We start from the raw sequence: 23666 nt of genomic DNA, 5'->3' as shown, positions 1-23666 counted from the left end.
AAGAGTCCAGAGAAACAGCAATAGGGTTGGAGCTTGAGCAGGTCGTGGCTGCTGGGCATAGGGTTCCTGGGTTGGAATACAGAGTAGTGGGATGACCTATGTGGGCTGGCCTGCTAGCCACTGGGAAAGTGGCACAGTCTGGGCAGTGCATCAGAAGATGACCTGAGACAGTTTGTTCAGTGGAACTCTGATACCCCGGAAGAGAGGGCTATAGTGACATGGATTACTTTCTCTTCATGATATGGCCCTTTGCCCAAGTTCAGGGTGGGAGGGAGGGGGCTATGGAGCGAGCAGATGGAGGAGGAGCTGTCAGAGTGGTTGAAAGCTAATCACCAGATATAGCCATAAGGAGGTGCCACAGTGGTCAGTAGTAAACCCTGTGACAATATTGTCATGCTTTCAATTTCTGCCCTTTGAAACAAGACACAGATGACCAAATAAAGTACCTTGGGAATGTACTATCTTCTCCTTTTTTGTATGTGGCAACAGTTCTGTACTGGGAAGCAGAACTGAGCCCTTAGATGTAAGAAATGAAAGGTATAATATGTGGATTTCATAGAATATAGATTATCAGGGTTGGAAGGGACCTCAGGAGATCATCTAGTCCAACCTCTTGCTCAAAGCAGGACCAATCCCTAACTATTTTTTTTGCCCCAAATGGCCCCCTCAAGGGCTGAACTCATAATGCTGGGTTTAGCAGGCCAGTTCTCAAACCCTGGAGCTATCCCTCCCGCCATGCAGACAAAGAAAATTCTATATTCCAACTGTGATAATGCAAGATTTCTGTAGCAAGTGTTGAAAAGAGAGTTAAACTATTATAGTGACAACTGACACCAGTAAAGCAAAATTAAGTAACCTAGAGGGAAAAAAGTGAAAGCTTCATAGGAATTCCAGCTAACCACCATAGTCTATAGAAGAGAGGATCCCACTAAATCTTACTAGTGAATAGAAATGATGAGAAAGGAGAACAAATGGGTTAAATAAGTATTGATCTTAAGGTGGTAGGTCATGGTTAATTCCAATCCCTATGGCTTATTTCACCAAAATGTTTTACATCATAATATATTGCCATGTAAGGAAAATGCCACTGATTTTTCAAAAACTGCAGAATCAAACAGCCTTGTATCAGACACTGATTTTTAAAAAATGAATACCATATTTAAAGGGGAAAATACCTTAAAATAAACCCCAGTAATTATGTGGAAATTGTGATTGTCATGGGATCAAATAGAAAGTTCAATTAACCTAGATGGTGAGAGTCTTCTCTCATTGATTCTAATGGAAGAAACAATTGTCTCTTAATACTGTTTTTATGTAAATTGTAACATAGGCTTACATTTTTATTTGATGTACAGGTAAAGTTTTACTTGGCGTACATTAACTTGTTTTGTTTACTTCATTGGCAGAGTTCTACATGGAGACAAACTGCATCACTACCTACAATACCGCCAATCAGCAAACTCAGCCCAGGGCTAATGAGAGCCAGACCCAGAACATTCCTTCATAGCAGTGTTGCTGAAGTTTGATTGGGATTTTCTGGTTTGTCATAGAAGCTTTCTGTGCTCTTGCTGTTAAACTAATGGGTGGAATTCTAGCTCTTCTGCACAAGCCCTTCACATGTGTTTTAGTCATTCAAAGAAACAGCAAGTATCAGGAGGTAGCTGTGTAATCAAAATGCTCAAAGAGGGAGCAGAATATGGTTTTCCACTTGTCTCCCTCCCTAACCTGAATAAGATTTAGATCCTTAGGGCTAGTCTACACTTACCAGCTGGGTCGACGCGGTGAGTTCGACTTCTTGGAGTTCGAACTATCGCGTCTAATCTGGACGCGATAGTTCGAACTCCGGAAGCGCCGCGGTCGACTCCGGTACTCCACCACTGCAAACGGCGGTGGCGGAGTCGACCTTGGAGCCGCGGACTTCGATTCCGCGGCATCTGGACGGGTGAGTAGTTCGAACTAGGGTACTTCGAATTCAGCTACGCTATTCACATAGCTGAACTTGCATACCCTAGTTCGACCCCCGCCCTTAGTGTAGACCTGTCCTAACATAGGTCAAGTTTGGTGAAGATCTTCGTGAGGCAGAGCCTTTTAAAAACTTTGTTGGTAAGAGGTAAAGAGTACCAGTTTTGGATGGTTGTCTTATTTAGAATTTGATAGTCAATACACAGAGATAGGGAACTGTCCTTGGTGACCAAGAAAATTGGAGCCCCGGCTGGGGACTGGAGGAGAGGAACGATCCCTTTGCTTAGTCATAGGGCTGATGAGGTGGCAAAATATCAGCCTTCCCTTTGTCAAAAATGTCAGACAAACCCTGGTATTTTGCAAGTATAGCCATAGTAGTTGCTGGGGTGTGGGGAGTAGGAGGGAGTGTGGATGGTGCTAGAAAGGCCACTCCTGACCTCCCTACCTTAGTCTGTCTTAGAGAGAAGACTTAAATGGGTACAAGAAAGGGGTAACTTTCCCCCCCAGACTGAGGTTGAGGTGGCATGACTCACTGCAGTGCAGGAAAGTGAACTTGATTGTGCCAGAGCTCCAGTAGATGTAAGGGTCATTGGCATTAGCCAAGTGATGCAGAAAATAACTGGGAAGCTGGAGGAATGGACAAGGCCAAACTTTAAGGTCTTCTGGTGGTCCTGGATGGTGGCAACTTCTAGAGGAGCTGTTTCTCACCAGCAGGGCTGGAAGATAGGAGGCAGCTGTCAACCACTTCAATATGGTCCAGGATGGGCTTGACCCGTGTTGGAATATGATGGTCCCAAATTTTAGGTCCATAAAGTTACTAGATGCTCCAAAGGCCACTATGGCTTCCAGGTAGACTCCCACTGTGGCCAGATGTCTTAAGCAGAGCAGGAGCTGAAGGTGAGTAGGGTGAAGAGTCAACACTAACAGGGTGCCTGTGAAGTGGTGCCAGGGTTGTAAGTTAGAATGAGGGGCGTTACACTGTCTCCATCTGGTACCCTCATTCAGAGTCTGGTCATGGTGTTTCCTGGCTGGGAAACACCATATTTTACTGAGCAACCTGAGGCATAGTGACCCACTCCGACCCAGAAAAGGCAGCATTGGTTCATTTTGGCATCAGAAAGGTGGGGCTGGACAATGCTGAGTTGCATGGGCTATAGTTGTTGCAGGAGTTCAGCAGGGGGCTAGGTTCAAGAAGGTTTGACTGAACCTGAATAAGATCAGGGCACTGCCTTATTTTCCTGATGCTGCTCCCATACTGAGCTATCCACTCCTATGCTAAGGTCGATCAGGGCACCCAAACTGGCTGAGATTTCTGTCTGGTCCAGTTCATTCATCACTCAAACCAAACTGGAAATGGTGGTCTTGTGTGGTCCCATTCCATTCTGTATCCTCTGCGTGGCAACACTGTTCTGCAGCATTGCTGGTAATCATCTGGTGACCTTGTATCAGGGCCTGAAGCACTGACTCTGAGTGTGTTTGGTTTCAGTGGTTGAAGATGTCTGCCATGGCCTGCATAAAGTTCTTTAACTTGCCCAAGAGCAGACTAGGTTGCTGCTGCAAGGCGATGCCCAGGGTAGCACCAGTCTCCCGATCGGAGAGATGACTAGGCCCGCCTTGGCTCTGTTGATGGGATAAATTTGTGACCTCATCTGGAACAAATGGTAGCATGGGTTCAGGAATTCTTTAAAGGTCCTGTGATCCCCATCAAATCTGTCTGGGAGGGGAATCTTTGGTTCCTTTACCACTTGAAATAATGACAGAGAGGCTGGGGCCTGAAGAATTGCACACTGGGCCTACAGCGTGCCAACCTGCCCTTGCACAGTCTGTATGGCACCCAGCAGGTCAGCTATAGAAAGGCCACCCTAGAGGTGACTCCGCCCACTGCCCCCTCTCACTCTTTCTCTGCGTCGTCTTCTCTTCAGTTTTGGAGGGCTACTCAAACTGTTAAGGACTGGGCTATGGGTTGTCTTGTCTAATGGTCAGGGTGGGAAGCTGACTTAGTGGATGGAGCACAGGTGAGCAGGCATAGTGGCCAGAGCCCAAATCAGGAACTAAGTTACCAAGTCCATGGAGCAAGCCAGAGCTGACAGCCAGGAATCAGGAGCTGAGGGTCAAAGCGGGAGTATCAGTCAGAGCAGGGGCAGGATCCAGGAATGGAAACCAGGGGTGGGAGCCAGGAACAAGGAGCAGGAGAAAGGAAGAAGCTGAGGGCAGGACCAGAAACACAGTTGCAGGCGTGGAACACTGGTGAGCAGCTAGAGACCCAGGGCTGCTGTAGGGTTTAAGAATGTGCCTGCCAATCAGCCAGTCAAGAGGCCAGATTCACTAGCTGAATCAGCTGAGGGCGATGATCTGGGTTTGAGTTCCGCTGTGGATCCCTAACACTAGGTTTTAAGTTTACCTCAAATCAATATTCAAAGTTGACTTTTTTCCCAGTTAAGCATTATCTACTGCTATGTTTGTACAGTGCCTAGCACAATGGAGTCCTGTTCCCGGTTGGTCCCTAGGCACTATTGTAAAACAAATAATAAACCATAAAATCAGTAAGAAGATGCTTGTGTCCATGACAGTTAACTGAACTTACTGCTTGGTCACAGATTAGCCATTCACCGGCACAGAAGTGTTAACACTTCAACTGGGATTTTCTTAATATTTGAGATTTTGTATTTTTTTTCCAGATCTACTTATCTACCCTTACAATGCCAGATAGAAAAATAATGCTGTCTGGGAGGGGAATCTTTGGTTCCTTTCCCATTGGAAATAATGACAGAGAAGCTTTAGAAATAATACACACTCTTTTGCCCTGCCCCTTCCTATTCCCTGAAGTTTTGTGAATGTTAGTCATCTTCTATTTAGTTCATTTGGGAACTTTGAGATTCAGGACGAATCCACCAAACAACTCATTTTTCCTGCAGAAGCTTGGAAACACCACATTTATTTTGGACTCAAGTTGCTTAGCAGGCTGGTGTCACAATATCATAGTACAGCTAAAGTATGCCAGGCAAAATAAAGCAAAATAAATAAGTGGCGCCAATTTCATCAACAATTTTTCTAGGCACTAGAAATTCATTTGGCATCGAGGGACATGTGGCTTTCATTTATAGTGCGACCCTGAGATGAAGCCTAAAATGCTGTATTGTATGTATGACAAGGGTATGGTTGTTACCTATTAGTCAATGGATGATGAGTTAACTATCTTTTCATATACTTGCATTTTGGGGTTTACACTTGTTTGGTAAACTTCTGATGGCCTCCGTTAAGATTTTCTGCAATTAATGACAGAGGAAGTAAGATGGACCAGCCCTTTCTCTGGCAGATTACTTCCCTTACCCTGCCAGCTCAGCTACAGCTCTTCCCACTCCATGTCTACCCACTCCCCCTGCCTATGTGGAAACGGGTATAGTGGCCCTAGGATGATTGCTCTTCTGATACATTGTGACTCCACAGGTGGGTAGCCCACAAATAGGAGTGAGGGGCTCTTTATAGGCCCCCTTATTCTTCTTCATGGGCATGTAGGTTGGCTTATAGTTCAGCTCTGAAGACCCAATTGGTGTAACGTTCATGATACTGAGGGTATGTCTATACTTACCGCGCGGGTCGACGCAGTGAGTTCGACTTCTCGGAGTTCGAACTATCGCGTCTAATCTAGACATGATAGTTCGAACTCCCCGCGCACTCCAGTCGACTCCGGAACTCCACCACTGCAAACGGCGGTGGCGGAGTCGACCTTGGAGCCACGGACTTCGATCTCGCGGCATCTGGATGGGTAAGTAGTTCGAACTAGGGTACTTCGAGTTCAGCTACGCTATTCGCGTAGCTGAACTTGCGTACCCTAGTTCGACCCCCGCCCTTAGTGTAGACCAGGCCTGAGACACCTACAGAAACTCCCCCCCACTCCAATTGTATCGACTGAAACCAAAATTCAACATGTGAATAACTATAAAGTTTCCATGCCTTTTACACTTTGCCTCTTGCCTCCAAGTGGTCTTGCTTCAATTAGGATATTTGTATTCAGCAAATAAGTAAAAATCATAGACTATTTTTCCACTTACTGCAAAATATTTCTGGGAAGAAGGAATGGCCAAAACCTAGAGGTGCACAAGCACTGTACTGTTCCCATAGATTGATATGGGCATTCAAGTAAATCTGTTGTTAAATGAAGTAATATTATACCATCACCAATGGGAGATTTAAATTCCTCACATTTCACTGCTTTAGCCCTGTCCTCGGTCTTGGTTCCCACTCCAAAAATCTCTCCTATAAACAAGTGAGAGAAGGAGACAAATTAACGTCACGCAATGCAAGTTGGTGAGCAATTTTAAAGCAGGAAAAGGCAGCTTAAAGAAGACTGAATAGGCCATCTCTCATCAGGGACATCTGGAGCTTGGGATTTTGTTATTGAGCTTCGAGGCTAGGTTTACCTATCAGGAATACTGGTGTGAGTGAATGTGTTTGATAGTTCAGGTATAATCATATGATATAGAATATTTTCCCCCACTGCAATTTGACACCAGGCAGGAACATCCTGTGTCCCCATTACTATTTATGCCGACTGAGTTTCTTGGTGGTTATGTAAGGCCTTGATCCTGCAAATGTAAGAAAACCTATTTAACTATTTGCAGGCTGGGGCTATAAGAGAAAACTGCAGACTGAGGAAAGTTATGGAATTGAAGTTAAAGTTGTATACAGGTAATATATACTATAGGGACCCTGGAAGACTCTTCCTCTGCATCTGCTATCAATCATTGAACAATACAGTGGATTTTCTGGTTTTAAGTGAAATAAATCAGCCTGAATTATTTTTAATGCATGCTGTATAGCAGAATGTTGGGTGAATTTGATTTCATGTTGTTCTAAGGAGATCACTGATTCTAGGGTTTATATTTGTCAAATCAAGATATAAGACCAGACCAATAAATATGAAGATGATTTGTGAGGAGATTAATTCACCCAGTACCAAGTCTGCCTGGAGTGGAAAAGCAACAGTACAAACCATTTGCTACCTCTGCTCTGCTAGAGGCCATTAAACTGGCTGGTGCAGTCCCATATATGGGTGTGGATGGCATAGCAGAGGGCATGGCCAGGACAGTGAGAAGATGCTTCTCTCTATGAAGCCCAGTTGCCCTCCTCCAGTTCAAGCAGGTGGCAAAAATAATTCCCTTCTGGTGCAGCAGGATGCAAATTGCAACCCCACTGCACCCATAGGAGTGAATCTGGCCTAAAGTTTTTTGAATTCTGTTTCCAACCTGATAGGATGTAGCAATATCCAAAAAATAGCTTGTAGACCAACATATATAAGTATGCTCTCTTTGTAGAAAAGAAACCAATCTCTCTCATTCTATTTCTAATACACCCATTACTGAGGTACCTGAACACCATAAACATGAATATAAACTTCCACATTAATCTAAATTGTAGTTGTGAGGCAAAAGAGCCCAGCTTCCCAGCCCTAAACACCGAAGATCTGAATAGAGTGCGAAATGCAAACTACCTCTTGCTTTGATTTTGCAAAAGCAAACTCTACTGATGAGATTTTGCAATACTCAATCATCTCCTCCCTCCCACTTTTGTCCATCTGTAACAAATAAACATGTCAAATTATAGCTGGGGGCAAATCTTGTTTCCCCTCCTGGAGCCAGACAACCCTGCTTACGGCAGATGAGATGCACCTAAATCTATATTTATCCCTAATTTAAGTGCTTACCATTAGGCACCCTGAAATCTGAACATTTTGGCCTTGGTTTATTTTATTGTTTGAACTGATTGGTATCATTTTGAAATTCATCTGCAAACCAGCATATATGGTTTGGGAGATGAAAAAACACAAAGTACAGTGATTACTACTGTGAAACTACACCAGCAATGTGTCAATAAAGCCCTCCTTATTGCACAGAGACATGAGAACTCCATGAGTCATTCTCTGGAGTCAGAAATATGATTTCTGTAATGTGGCAATGGAATTAATTACTGTACAAATAAAATGTCTGATCTGAACAAAAAAATGCTAACTCTGAATTCCATGTGCACAATGTTCAGCTCCTGGTATTCAGTTTAGGATCATTTGGAGATTGAGTCCATAGAGGGCCTAATTCTGCTTGCTTTACTGATGAAAGTAATCCTATTTAGGACTAGTTGGACATTTTTCCAGGAATATTTTAAACAACTTTTTTCTGTTTCTCTTGAAATTTCATTCCAGTGGAAAATTTACAGCCATCCATAGTCTGCATGTAATTAATGGGAATATTTGTGAGTAAGACAAGCAGGACTAGAATCACAATACAATGCTATAAATCTGACTTTAGAATGGTGTGCTCAATATAAATGTCTGAAAGTGTAAAGTGAATTTGTTTTTCTTCAGATGCCCTCCTACTAGCATCAATGGCTTTCATGGTTTAAGCAGTAGATGGCAGCATTCAGTGTACAAATAAACTGAACACATTACCAGACTAAAAAGTATAATTAAAATTCAGTTGTTACTACTAAAGTCTTAAACCGCTCATTTTTATAACACAATTTTCATCACTACCAAACTGATATCCTATTGGAAGACCGTTTTAAGCTATCAGCTCTATTTACTGTTTCTGTGGATCACTAAACATTTGTGATACGAACAAGAAAACATTTAAAATTTGCATATACACAAGTCATAAAATAGTTTGAAAGAAAAATGGAAAACAGATAAACATATCCATATATTTATAAACATACATCCATCTCAGGTAAGACTGAGTGTCTGAAAGGGAACAGGAGCTGTTGCATACTCACTTTGAACACCAGGCTACTTATTTGGGCATCAAAATAAAGTCCTAAAAACCTATCTTTAGGCATTCATTTTGTAAAATCTTGGTCTGTGTATCCTATAGGCTATATAGGACCTATATTTTATAGCAAACATTCTATTGCCATGTTGGTTTTCACAAATACAAGCTTCTGTTTCCCAGTAGCTGAAAGCTTCTGAGTCATGTATTATTCCTAAGAAGTGTAGAAGTCTCAGATGTCAAATTTGGGTTGGGGTTTTTGGTCCTAATCTCAGCAACAGTTTATTTTTCTCTTGCATTAAAATGAGCTCAGCTACCATATATTTGGGGATTTCATAGATTTGTTTTGAATTGCATACTTCAGAAAGCAGCTGATTACACAGCATTAAGGCAGCAGAGTATTAGGAGCATTCGTTTCCCTTCAGCTTAAAAAAATTACATTTAGAAATCCTGATGAATTAATACAGGAAGTTATATTCAAACAAATAGTGCACAAATTCCTTTTGGGGACTAAGGTAAAAAAAAAATCAAAGGAAAGGGTTTCAGGAGAGATACATATAAGAAGCACATAATTGATTGCAGTAGTTCACTACTACATGATTGACAGTTATGATATATTGCAACTGGACAGCTGATATGGAATTGTCTCCCCCCCCCCCAAGATATTCTTGTGTGGAAATGATAGATGGAAGAAATGATTATTCCAGTCCTCCTGGGCCAAATCCTAAGTCCCTACCCACTTCTAATCAGTCAAAACTCTCATTCAATTATTAAAGGGACCATACTTTTCAGTCAGTTAACAAGTAAGATGATAAACATTTCTCTCCCCATCGTCCACCTTATTTAGTCAATGAGAATTCTGTCTGAGTGAGTACTGAGTAAAAGATAAATAAAACTTCAGGAATTTACCCAATGTATCAGCATAAAAATAGAAAACATATATTGGAATGCATTTTAATTACTATTTAGTTACTATTTATTACAGCATTTATACCATGCTCACCACCCTGGTAGTGTCAGATTTGGAATGAATAATAGTATGATTTCAGAGTGACACAAATCCTGCAGGCACAGCTCACAATCAGAGATTTGCCTGGAGACTTGTCAGACGTGTTCTGTGTGATTGTGCACTCCTGACATTTCACTTTTTCAAAACTATTTCTTTCTCAATGATTCCCCCTGTGAATTTTTGACCCTTGAACATGGGGACACTAGAAGGGCCATGGTCCAGTGAGCTGTTCAACTGGTATGAAAATTAGTGATACTATGAAATATATATATACGTCTTTCTATTGTTCTTGCCAATCTTTTTTTCTAAAAAATATCAAGATCGTAAAAAGGCAAAATAAAAACAAAAACACAGTGACTTCTAACACAGTTGTTTGATGCCTAAATGCACCTGGAAATTTGGTCCTAAACTACTGAGAACTGATAGCACAACAGAAAGCTGTTTATCAAGTCCAAAGAATTCCCTGGTTGGGAAAGGATTGGACTTGCTTGGATTTAGCAGAACCATTTAAACTATTTCTTCATGTACAAGGCAACAGTGACAAGCAGCGTAACAGTGAAGTCTGGTCTTACAAGATACATATATCTTGGATGCTTATTTTTCATGGAAGAAGCATACATTTCTTGACAGTTCATGAATTAAAATTCATGAATGTTTAAATGTTCATTTACAAAAATGTCACATTGAATAGGTTTTTGAGCTCTCATTATCTGTTTTATGAATTTTAATGCTTACTAGTAGTTGAAAGCCAGTGCTTTCATGTGGCTGTAATTTGCAGAGTCATGTGTGTAAAAAAGACAAAAATGGCTTAGGACTTACATTGGATGGTAACAGATCATGAAGCCCTGTGATGACTGAACTTGGTGGTATTCTAAACAAAAAGCTCTCAACCATGCTTGTTGCAGTTCAACTGTTCCATCCTGACTCAGGAGACATTCTAAACTTCAGAGTGATGTTTGAGGATATGACGGGGCATGCCTACTGTACCCCACCTCTTCCACAAATACAAACCGCTCTGAGACCTTCTTGCTAGTAAACACCAGCATGTACTTTATTTACACTGTCTCAGTCCATCCACCTATATGAATCAATGTATCTCCTCCTTTGTACTGTGCACCAGCTTTCTTCTGGGCAGGGGATTGAGGTGTTTCTATTCAGAAAACTCACCTTCTCAGGCTCTTCTAGTTACTCTCCTCCTCCTCCTTTCTGTCTCTCCCCCATTCCTTCTTGAGAATTTCCTTCCTGTGCTCTTTTTAAGCCACTTGCCTGTTAATGGACTAATTAGCTCTTTAACTTCCTAACCAGTCTGGCCTAGTAATCAGGCACAGCTCTGAACAATCAGGCCTTCTCTGGGGAACCTAATTGGTGCTAATAGAGATAGAGCTTGAGCCAGCACTCTGGTCACTTAGTGCTTGGTCACAGGGGACTAGTGGGGTCTTGATTTTAGTAGGGCTTTTGACACAGTCCCCACATGACATTCACATAAGCAAACTAAGGAAACATGGTCTAGATGAAATTACTAGAAGATGGGTGCATTACTGGTTGAAAGACTGTATTCAAAGAGTATCAGAGGGGTAGCCGTGTTAGTCTGGTTCTGCAGAAGCAGCAAAGAATCCTGTGGCACCTTATAAACTAACAGACGTTTTGCAGCATGAGCTTTCGTGGGTGAATACCCACTTCTTCGGATGCAAGCAGTGGAAATTTCCAGGGGTAGATGTGTATACATAAGCAAGCTAGAGATAACGAGGTTAGATCAATCAGGGAGGATGGGGCCCTGTTCCAGCAGCTGAGGTGTGAAAACCAAGGGAGGAGAAACTGGTTCTGTAATTGGCAAGCCATTCACAGTCTTTGTTTAGTCCTAAGCTGATGGTGTTAAATTTGCAGATGAATTGGAGCTCAGCAGTTTCTCTCTGGAGTCTGGTCCTAAAGTTTTTTTGCTGTAAGATGGCTACCTTAAAATCTGCTATTGTGTGGCCAGGGAGGTTGAAGTGTTCTCCTACAGGTTTTTGTGTATTGCCATTCCTAATGTCAGATTTGTGTCCATTTATCCTTTTCCTTAGAGACTGTCCAGTTTGGCCGATGTACATAGCAGAGGGGCATTGCTGGCATATATTACATTGGTGGACGTGCAGGTGAATGAACCGGTGATGGTGTGGCTGATCTGGTTAGGTCCTGTGATGGTGTTGCTGGTGTAGATATGTGGGCAGAGTTGGCATCGAGGTTTGTTGCATGGGTTGGTTCCTGAGCTAGAGTTACTATTGTGCGGTGTGCAGTTGTTGGTGAGAATATGCTTCAGGTTGGCAGGTTGTCTGTGGGCGAGGACTGGCCTGCCACCCAAGGCCTGTGAAAGTGTGGGATCATTGTCCAAGATGGGTTGTAGATCCCTGATGATGCGTTGGAGGGGTTTGAGCTGGGGACTGTATGTGATGGCCAGTGGAGTCCTGTTGGTTTCTTTCTTGGGTTTGTCTTGCAGTAGGAGGTTTCTGGGTTCACATCTGGCTCTGTTGATCTGTTTCCTTATTTCCTCGTGTGGGTACTGTAGTCTTGAGAATGCTTGGTGGAGATTTTCTAGGTGTTGGTCTCTGTCTGCAGGGTTAGAGCAGATACGGTTGTACCTCAGTGCTTGGCTGTAGACAATGGATCTTGTGGTGTGCCCGGGATGGAAGCTGGAGGCATGAAGGTAGGCATAGCGGTCGGTAGGTTTTCGGTATAGGGTGGTGTTAATGTGACCACCACTTATTTGCACCATGGTGTCTAGGAAGTGGACCTCCCGTGTAGATAGGTCCAGGCTGAGGTTGATGGAGGGGTGGAAGCTGTTGAAATCATGGTGGAATTTTTCCAGAGTCTCCTTCCCATGGGTCCAGATGATGAAGATGTCATCAATGTAGCGTAGGTAGAGAAGGGGCGTGAGTGGACGGGAGCTGAGGAAGCGTTGTTCCAGGTCGGCCACAAAAATATTGGCATATTGTGGGGCCATGCGGGTGCCCATAGCGGTGCCACTGATCTGGAGATATAGATTGTCATTAAATTTGAAATAGTTGTGTGTGAGGATAAAGGCACAGAGCTCAGCAACCAGTTGTGCTGTGGCATCATCAGGGATACTGTTCCTGACAGCTTGTATTCCATCAGTGTGTGGGATGTTAGTGTAGAGAGCCTCTACATCCATGGTGGCTAGGACGGTGTTTTCTGGAAGGTCACCAATGCATTGTAGTTTCCTCAGGAAGTCAGTGGTGTCACGGAGATAGCTGGGAGTGCTGGTAACATAGGGTCTGAGTAGAGAGTCCACATATCCAGACAGTCCTTCAGTGAGAGTTCCAATGCCAGAGATGATGGGGCGTCCAGGATTTCCGGGTTTGTGGATCTTGGGTAGTAGATAGAATAACCCTGGTCGGGGTTCTAAGGGTATGTTGATTTGTTCCGGTGTTAGTGTAGGGAGTGTCCTGAGTAGATGGTGCAGTTTCTTAGTGTATTCCTCAGTGGGATCTGAGGGAAGTAGCCTGTAAAATTTGGTATTGGAGAGTTGTCTGGCAGCCTCCTTTTGGTAGTCAGACCTATTCAAAGAGTACTTATCAATTTGCTCCCAAACTGGGAAGTGTGGTCCCACAGGGGTCTAGTACTATTCAATGTTTTCACGAATGACTTGGACAATGGAGTAGAGAATATCCTTACAAAATTTGTGAATGACAGCAAGATGGGAGGAGTTGCAAGCACTTTTAAGGAAAGCATTAGAATTCAAAATGATCTTGACATATTGGAGAATGGGTCTGAAATCAAGAAGATGAAATTCAGTAAAGACAAGTGCAAAGTATTACTACATTTAGGAAGGGGGAAAAATCAAATGCACAAATAAAAAATGGAGAAGAATTGGGTAGATAGTAGTACTGCTGAAAAGGATCTGGGGGTTATAGTAGATCACAAATTGAATACGAGTTAACAATATGATGCAGTTGCAAAAAACCCTACTATTCTTGGGTGTATTAACAGGAGTGTCACATGTAAGACATGAGAGGCAATTGTGCTGCTGTACTTCAGCATTGGTGAGGCCTCAGCTGCAGTATCGTGTCCAGGTCTGGGTGCCACATTTTAGAAAACATGTAGACAAATTGGAAACAGTTCAGAGGAGAGCAATATAAATGATGAAAGGTTGAAAAAAAAACAAAAAACCTGGGCATGTTTAGTCTTGGGGAAAAAAAAGACTGAGGTGGGGGGGACCTGATCATAGTCAAATATATTAAGGGTGGTTATAAAGAGTATGTTGATCAATTGTTCTCCATGTCCACTGAAGGTAGAATATGTAGTATAGGCTTAGTCTGCAGCAAGAGATTTAGGTTAGGAAAAATATTTCCAACTATAAGGATCGTAAACACTGGACTTGGCTTCCAAGGGAGGTTGTGGAATCCTTGCCATTGTAGGTTTTTAAGAACAGCTTAGACAAACACCAGTCGGGGATAGTCTAAGTTTACTTCGTCCTGCCTCAGCACAGGGGGCTGGACTAGATGACCTCTTGAGGTCCCTTCCAACACTACAGTTCTATGATTCTATGATAGTTGTGTTGATTTGTTGTATGGGTTGTGCTGAGAGAGTTGTGTGGAGTTGTGCAGATGGAAAATGAGGGGTGTGTGCTGTGATAAGGGGCTCTGTGTGTTTGGGGTTATTGCTGTTTGTGTTATATGGGTGGTTGTGTTGATTTGTGTCTATGCGGGGTTGTGCTGGGAGATGTGTTCATTTGCGCAAGTGGCATTTGGATATATGGGTTTGACAGTTAGGCCAAGTAATCCACCATCTGTGCAGTCTCCCTCATACAATGAAATTGCATCTTGTAAATTAGTTGTAAAATCAGGGTGATTGAGTTACTTCTAATATCACAATGGTCTAGGACTCAAGGCATAGCATAGATACATCTCTTACTTTAGCTATACACAGCACGGATATAATTTGTAAAGTCAAAATGGCTGAGAACTTAAAAAATGGAGAGTAACAGGCTGCAAAACCCACCGATGATTCAACTTGGTGATATTCTGAACAAAAAGAGCTCTCCTCGCTGCTTCCATCACCACACACTAACTCGGACATTTTAGGTTTTAGAGTGACATTTCTGATATCTTATTATGTAGATTAATGAAGAATTTGTAAATACTTCATCCAGATAACACAGGCTTAGGCTTTGATTCTGCTAAGAGATCTTTGCAGAAGGGTGGGAGGGGATAGTTCAGTGGTTTGAGCATTAGCCTACTAAACCCAGGGTTGTGAGTTCAATCCTTGAGGAGGCCACTTATGGATCTGGGGCAAAAATTAGCCCTGCTAGTGAAGGCAGCGGGCTGGACTCAATGACCTTTTGAGGTCCCTTCCAGTTCTAGGAGATTGGTATATCTCCAATTATTACCTTTTTTTATTACCCTGTGCCTAGTGGGAGCCCTCCTGAAGTCTGTAGGTATTTGTGATAAATGAAGCGGGGGTAGCTCCCTTTTATGGACACCCAACCAGCCAGTTAGGTGTAAAATCCCTCTTTTGGAGCTGTTCTTTGCTTGCTTTACCTGTAAAGGGTTAAAAGTCCCCCAGGTAAAGAAAAGGAAGTGGGCACCTGACCAAAGAGCCAATGGGAAGGCTAGAACTTTTTAAAATGGGGAAAGAAACTTTCCCTTTGTCTGTTGTTCTCTTTGGGCTGCAGGGACATGGAGCAGCAATGCTGTAAGCAGCTTTAAGCCAGGTATGATTATAAATTATCAATTCATACCTCGAACCTACTTAACTGAAGCCTCAGATCTGTAAATAAAATTAGGGAATGTCTAAAAAGACACAATTAGGGTTATTTCTTATTGACTGGACTCCTCTGTGCTGACCCCTGATGCTTTTGTTTGCTTGTAACCTTTAAGATGAACCCCCAAGAAAGCTATTTTTGGAATTGTTCTTTTAAAAATCTAGCAAAAGCCTAAGTTACAGATGTATTTTCTTTCTTTCTCTTTTTAATAAAATTTACCTTTAAGAACAGGATTGGATTTTTGGTGTCCTAAGAAGTTTGTGCACATGTTGTTTAATTAGCTGGTGGCAACAGGTAATTTCCTTTGTTTTCTTTCTCAGCTCTTCCCCGGAGCGGAGTGGGTGGGGGTGAAAGAGCTTGAGGGTACCCCACAGGGAGGAATTCCCAAGTGCTTCTTCCTGGGTCCAAGGGGGATTTTTGCATTTGGGTAGTGGCAGCATTTACCAAACCAAGGTCAGAGAAAAGCTGTAACCTTGGGAGTGTAATACAAGCCTGGAGTTGCAAGTATTAATTTTTAAAATCCTTGTGTGCCTTCACCTTCTGCACTCAAAGTGCCAGAGTGGGGATTCAGCCTTGAAAGTATCTCATTGTGGTACTGGTTGCAAAGACTGCACTGGGTCATTTCATTGTTATAGGCAAGGTGGTTGAAGTTACTTTGAAAAATGAATGTACTATAAATTAGTGAGTATTGCAGCTCTGGAAAACAATCATTTGGAGACTGAGTCCATAGAGGGCCTAGTTCTGCTTGCTTTACTGATGGAAGTAATCCTATTTAGGACTAATTGGAAATTTTTCACGAATATTTTAAACAACTTTTTTCTGTTTCTCATTGAAATTTCATTCCAGTGGAAAATGTACAGCCATCCATAGTCTGCATGTAATTAATGGGAATATTTGTGAGTAAAACAGGCACTGTGAAGTGCCACTGTATCATCCTTCCTTGCCTTATTCTCCCTTTGATGCATTGCTCTGAATATACAGGCTGTCCTTGGTGAAGTCAGTTCCTTGAATGTATCTAAGAGCAGGATTTGTCTCTTATCAAAGAGTGACCATATAATCTGATGTGATTGATCAACACCCAAATCCCTAGTTCTAATATTTTTAGTAGTTTTATATGCTTCTAATATATATTATAGTTAAATGTGTTGGTTTCCTCATTTTAGAAACATAGCAAGACTTTAATAGAGTTAAATGTTTAGGTACATTTTATGTTCAGTTTATAAAACATAAAATATATCTGCTATTTTTGGCCATTCCTTTCAGTAACTAATTGTAGCCATACTTCGTTGTTTCCACACTGTTGGTAAATAGCAGTACCTACTAAAAATAAACACCTGCAATTCTTAAGGCATTATAATAGTACTACTCCAGAAGGAAATAAATCCTTTAAATAGCCCCCATTAAAAAGAGTTCACTAAGTTTCCACAGCAGGAAATAAGATATAAAATAAAGCTATTGTCAGCCACTACCATAACAAAACAAACTATTACAACATTCACTTCCATAGATAGAACAGCCAGCACGAGCTGTTTCACCATTGATTTCACAGGGGAGACCATCTGCACATAGACATCCCTGGTGACTATTCTGGGAAGGTTCAACCAGCTGGTGTTGGACACATTTGTTACACACCAATGCCAAATTGTTCCTTTGAGTCATGTACACTTGGCTCTAACTGCTTTCTGTGCAGTATGGGGTGGGGCATGCCAGCTAAGCATCTTGCTAACAGCATCTAGTGGTGGATATCCCTGTCAGGGGTGGTTTAGATGTTAGACTAACACTGGGGCTAAAGGTATGTGGGGATGAGAGATGGTGGATTTCTGCCCCCCCCCCAAGGGGATTCAAAGAAAACAGATTTTAAGAACCCGTGGCTGCAGGATGAGGGGCAAATCTCTCAATGAGTTGACAGCTGGTGCAATGGTATGCATCAGCACTATGCTTGCTAGCTGCTACAGTGCCCAGCTAGCACGACCTGAAAGTACAAGACCCACAGTGATAGAGCATACCTGGTAGAGGTTGGCACTATTGGTGGTTGTACTCCTTCCGAGGGGTGGGAGAAAATAACCGGGGACTGGATCCATTGTTTATTTATCTAATCTATCACCATAGTATCTGACAGCTCTTGGTGTGATCATATTTACTAATCTTTTCAGGAAAAAACCCTCAACCCTGGAATGAGATGCAGCATGAAAAGTTTCAGGAAGAGGGATTTCATTTAGGGAAACTTAGGGGAGGTTTTGAAAATTGAGTTGAATAAAATGGAAACTTAGAATTAATCTTACATATGAAGTGACTGCTGCAACTCTGTAAATGTATATGAAGTATACATCTCTATATATACACTGTGTTAAAATATTTAAAAATATTCCATAGCAAAAGAAAAAACAGAATCATTGCAAAAAATACACATTAAAAATGCACATCACAGAAAAAGAACTACTTAGCTATATCCAGCACTAACTCAGAGCCAAAGTCATCAAAGAACAAAAGCTTTTAAATGGGGAATTAATATTTCACCATACCTAGCTCCAGTGATGTTTATCCCACGGCACCACTGCTGACCAGAAAGCTAGCTGTTCAAAGACCCCCAAATATTAGTAGTGAAATCTAAATGAAATTGTTTTTTATTACCGTTGAGAGTCTTTGATGCTTGCTCTTCTCAACAAGGGGATGGTGAAATGGGACATTCAGACTGCATCCCCCAACAACTGTGCTCAAGAGCTTGTGTTGTGCTTTATACAATTATTGACAAAGTGCAGAGCCCTCTATTTGCTATAGCTATGCACTGGTTCAAATGATTAATTACATGGGAATTTATTTTTACACAAGCGCAGAATCCTAAATCCACATAAATGTTTATTGGAACCTTCATAACTGCAGCAATAAAGAGCCATTAGTTAGCTTGCTATTACAGTGCAGTACATATTGATATGTGTAAAAATAAGTATATAAGTTTGCTGTTTCAGACCAGGCTCACTTTTTGTTTCTAGGTTTTTGCCCAAGTTCTCCGCCTGCCCAATTACCTTTGGGTGTAGCAGTGGGGAGAAGTGGAAGGGTCTACCACAGAGTTGGTGAAAGTGCCCAGATTCTGTGGTTGGTTCTGTGCCAGCCCTGACAGAGTTTAGAGAAGCCTAGACTTCTCTGGTTCATGACATGAGGATTTACCCGGCAGAAGAATCTGAAGAAATGAGAAGAGCAGAAGGAGCTGGTGCCTTGCTTGGGAGTTTCTGGGGTACATAGGCTTTCTGATGAGTGGAACTGCAACAGCACCTGAACGTGAAAAGATGGGTCCCAACTCTGAGGCCCTTATCCATCTGTTGTCATCTAAAGGAAAGTCTGTGCCTTCAGCAGATCCCCTCACATTGAGGGGTAGAGAGAATGAAGACCTCACCTCACCATGTTTTGGGGAGAAAGGCAAATAATATTTAACATGGATTTTGCAAAAAAAAACCCTCTCCTGAAATGCCAGTCACCTAAATTACAGGAAATTGGATTAGGTATCTGAGACTAGCCAAGGTACACTCCCTTAGACTCTCCCATTCTTGTGTGTATATGCATTAGTGCAGATTCTCCAGCTAGGGAGAAATGGGGGCAGGGAACACTAAGGATTGCTTTGCACATTGCACACACAGATGAAATCATTTCAGATAATTTTGTTCTCTGTGGGTCCCCTTCATTATTTCTTCTTGCTGACATCTTGTTACCACGAGGTATGTTGCATCACCACATAGTGTTATGACCTGTGATGACAGCCACCCAAATTTGTGAGCTCCCTTGTCTATCTTGATCTTCTACAAGCACTATGTAAACGTATGCTATCAGAATCTGAATCCCACAGAAAGATATTCCTTACAGCTGCTGTTAATCTTATCTTCCAAAGTCAAACACTGTGTCTCCATTATGGTTTGTCTTTTTACATGAAAGCCAAACAATTATCAGCACATAGTCCCAGATTAAATACCAAACCTCTAGTTCATCTGGGGGCTTGGCTACACTTGAAAGTTGCAGCGCTGGGAGTTACAGCGCTGGTCGTGCAGCTGTGTAGGGACAGCGCTGGTGTGTGGCCCCACTCACAGCTACCAGCGCTGGTGTGTGGCAGCATTTGCAGCGCTGTTGAGACTGATGCATTATGGGCAGCTATCCCAGCGTTCAAGTGGCAGCAATGTGCTTTTCAAAAGAGGGGGGTGGTGTAGTGTGACAGGGAGCGGGGGGAGAGAGAGAGAGTGGATTTTTTGAGCCAACACTGTGTGTTTAGCTTCCTGCCTTGAAAAATCAGAAAATGTTCGCGACCCCTTAGTCTTAACTCTTAATTGCAAACAGCCTGCATCCAAACGGACTCCCCGCTGTCAAGCAAACACTCACTCCCTGCCTGCCTCATTATCTCATTTGATTGTTCACAGTCAGGTACAGATTGATCACAGCAAACAGGAGCTGTGTTATAAGCAGCTCCAGGATCAATGGAGCTCCAGAGCTCCGAGTTCACAACAAAACAAACAGAGGCTGCATAACAAAACAAAGAGTAATTTATAAAAGCATTCTGGGATATCTGCTAATACCCTGGAGGCCAATAACAGCGCTGGTGTGTGTCCACACTTGACGAGCAGCGCTGGATCACCAGCGCTGCAATCGTTACACCCCAACCAGACCAGGTGTACAGCCAGCACTGCAGCCAGGGAGTTGCAGCGCTGGATGTGCCTTGCAGGTGTGGACGGTTACTAATTGCAGCGCTGGAAAGCCTCCACCAGCGCTGCAACTTTCAAGTGTAGCCAAGCCCTAAGAATGCATCCTGCATTTTAGGAAACGTGCTAAGGGAAACCTATGACAATTTCAAAGCTTTCAATACATTGCTTAGGGACTGTATACTGCTCTACAGCCTGTATAGCATGTGGTACATCAACTCTATCAGTTCTGTCCAATAATGAGGACATATGATAAGATTAACATTGTTCTAAACTCACCCCAGCCTTGGGTTTAGCTCCAGAGCCAGCCATTGGACTTGGAGATGTTAGGTCAGCAGCATGTATATCAGGAGGCAAGTGTGTTTCGGAGTGACTTATTGAAACAATGTCTGCTCTACTTGCAGAGTCAGATTCCAAATCCTGTCAAAAATGATACAAATCTCTTTAGTACATATTAATATGGAACTGTTTAATGCAGGTTACTATGTTATTTAAATAACATAAATAACACTAAATAACAAAGTGTTTATTTAGGCATATCCAAATACAATATATTTTTAATTCAGTAAGGTAACAGCAAACATCCCCTTGTTCTCTCTCCTCCCTTACACGTGCACTCTTTCGCTTTCATTCTTCTCAGTGAAGGTGGTTTGCATTAGCTGCTGTGCTGAAATTATAAATCACCACTAACATCAAAGTTATTATTCCCCTAAATGGGAGGGTGTAGAGTTAAAAAAATCTTCTAAGAGTTGCAGAAGTCTGGAATTATTTTCTTATGCTTAGTGTTTCCTGTGTATCTTGGGTTCTGGGCCCACCTTCTGTCTCTGGAAGCATTTGCAAGCTCAGTGAACATATGTAAATCATTATACAGGTGAGGTGACATCATCATTTAGCAGTTTGTGCAATTCAAAGGTGCAGCTTCTTGTTATTTTGGAATTAAATTAGTATGGGATGCATTTGCCAAATGCAGTCTTTGGTTAAAGTGCCTTCACTTTTTAGGCCAAGGGTTATATTTACATTTTAAGAATGTAACAAAAATAGTGTATTGGGAAATAAACACATCCTTTTAAAAATACCATGTAACATCTAGTCGAGACAATGTAAACATAATAATTGCTTTGGAAACAAGATTTTTATGCTACTTTGCACAATACTCATAGGCACTAAGGTTTATAGGAAATCAGTGATCACATGTAAACAGTACAGTATCAGAATAATGCTAATAATCCAGTATTTCATATTTTGTCTCCCTCTAAAGGCACAGCTGCTTTTCATTCTGAAGGCAAGCATCATCACGAATTATCTTGTAAAATTAGTTACTGTTCTTCGACACACACATATGCAGGTGAGCTATGAGTTAGTGTATCGAAGTGCACGATCAAGCTTTCAGTCATCTAAGACAAATGGGCTGCACCATATTATACTGCACTTGGGTGTGTATACTAATGTGTTTCAGGTTCACAGCAATTTTCCATGCCACCTCCCTGGATGCCATTTCCAGCTCTCCTTTCCAAGAGTCCATCTCCAATCTATTCTCTTATTCTCATTCCAGGGCTCCACCCTCTCGGCCAGCAGTTCTCAACCGGGGGTCAGGGGTCCTCTGGGGCAATGTGAGCAGGTTTCAGGGGGTCTGCCAAGCAAGGCCGGCCTTAGACTCACTGAGACCCAGGGCAGAAAGGCAAAGACCTGCGACAGAGGGCTGAAGCCCAGGATCCTGAACCCTGACACCCGAAGCCTGAGCAACTTAGCTTTGTGAGGGTCCCAGTTGCCTTGCTTGCTACCCTCTAACGCTGGCCCTGGATTTTATGTGCAGAAAAATAGTTGTTGTGGCACAGGTGGGGTGTGGAGTTTTTATAGCATGGTGTGTGGGTGTGTCTGTGGGGTGGGGCGGAGTGTGGGGGGCTCAGAAAGAAAAAGGTTGAGAACACCTGCTCTAGGCCATCCACCTGTGATTTCCCAGATTCGCTTCTCTCCCATGCCACTTCTGCAGTAGCCCCAAGTCACATCTCCTGTGAGAAGGCTCCCCGTCTGTGAGTCATGCCCCTGTTCAGGGAACTTCCCTCCAAGACCAATCCCTTGCTCCTGGGCTCAGCTTCCCACAGACCTCCATTTAGGCCTGCTGCATAAGGGCTTCCCACAGTGTTCCATTCACTCAGGCCTCACTGTCTGTGAGATCCAGCCTCTAACATTAACCCTCTTGTTCTGGGCTCAGCTTCTCTGAATCAGGCTAGTTCTTCCCCTTGTTCCTAGGGGCCTCTGTGTAAGCCTGCCTGTAACTCAGCAGGGACTCCCCAACTCTGACCAGTCCTCACCAGCAACCTCCTTCACTTTTTGTTCTTCCCAGTGGCGTTCCATTTCAGCTGTCCTCTGTTTCTGTCCCAGGAAGCTCTCACCTGCTCTTTTCTGTCTCTCCCAGCCAGCTCTCACCTGCCCCTTTCCTCCTGATTCGCCACTCTCTCAGCATCTGTCCATTTATATGGCACAGATGCCTACTCTTAAGTCCAGTTGGGAAGCAGCTGATGAATCCCAGGTGCACTGGACCCTGCTCCCTCTTAAAGGGGCCAGTGACCCTGTGGCAATGTTATATGCATTCTGGGTTTCATATCTATCATTGCATAATCATTTTCGGATACCAACAGGTGCACTGCTAGACCTCTAGAGAGCTTGTTGCAAGGCCATACCAGAATGAGCACACTTAGCCACCTCTGAAAGCTCACTAGGTGCTCCCACTGCCTCATGTTCTTTTCTTGGCTAGTAGAAATATACCATGAAGCCATTTGGGGCTTTTTACATGCTGCCTTCCAACAGGCTCCCCACAACTGGCAGCTGTAGAATGCAAAGCAGGATGATAGATATTATGGATCTCTCATTATCGTACCATATATTAAACCCCCTATAATGAGAACCCCTGAGAACAATGGAACATTAAGGGACAGATTCTCCTCTATGACATGCAAATTCCAGTCTAAAGGACATCAGTGAAAGTTACATGTGTGATATCTAAGCACACAAGTTGTCCCTAAAAGATCAAAAGATTAAAATAAAGCAGTTTTAAAAGGTTATGAAGATAAGAGGCAACATTGGCCTTAAACAGTTACATTATTCTAGTGACATCTCTGTTCGACATCTGCATGAGGAGCATATATTTAATAGTGGTCTCTTCAACCTAACAGAGAAAGATATAACATTATCCAATGGCTGGAAGTTGAAGCTAGACAAATTCAGATTGGAAATAAAGTGTAAATTTTTAACAATGGTCATTAACTGTTGGAACAATTTATCAAAGGTCATAATGGATTTTTCCTCACTAACAATTTTTAAATCAAGATTGGATGTTTTTCTGAAACATAGGCTCTAGGAACTATTTTGGGGAAATTCAATGGGCTGTGTTATACAGAATCTCAGACTACATGATCACAATGGTGCCTTCTGACCTTGGAATCTATATTGTCAAAGCAACACATGTACTTTTTATCTGAAATGAATTAAACATTTCCCTG

The 23666-nt window shown here is 42.5% G+C and overlaps 1 protein-coding gene across 11 annotated transcripts in view; it reads right to left on the bottom strand.

Moving 5' to 3' along the window:
* DLC1 (DLC1 Rho GTPase activating protein) overlaps positions 1 to 23666 on the bottom strand; it is a 341009-nt gene that overhangs the window by 244319 nt on the left and 73024 nt on the right. For 6 of the 11 annotated variants that reach the window (XM_039541306.1, XM_039541307.1, XM_039541314.1 and 3 more), the window contains exon 3: positions 20446 to 20586. In XM_039541306.1, the coding sequence (XP_039397240.1) occupies positions 20446 to 20586 (141 nt within the window). Of the gene's footprint in view, positions 1 to 3474; positions 4067 to 5100; positions 5229 to 6165; positions 6220 to 20445; positions 20587 to 23666 lie in introns of those variants that run through there. The other 5 variants (XR_005599260.1, XM_039541310.1, XM_039541311.1 and 2 more) reach the window with 4 other exon arrangements.

Source organism: Mauremys reevesii, linkage group 5, assembly GCF_016161935.1.
Source record: "Mauremys reevesii isolate NIE-2019 linkage group 5, ASM1616193v1, whole genome shotgun sequence".
Taxonomy (NCBI): Eukaryota; Metazoa; Chordata; order Testudines; family Geoemydidae; genus Mauremys; species Mauremys reevesii.
The sequence above is the reverse complement of the archived record's forward strand: the minus strand, read 5'-3'. Positions and strand labels throughout refer to the sequence as shown.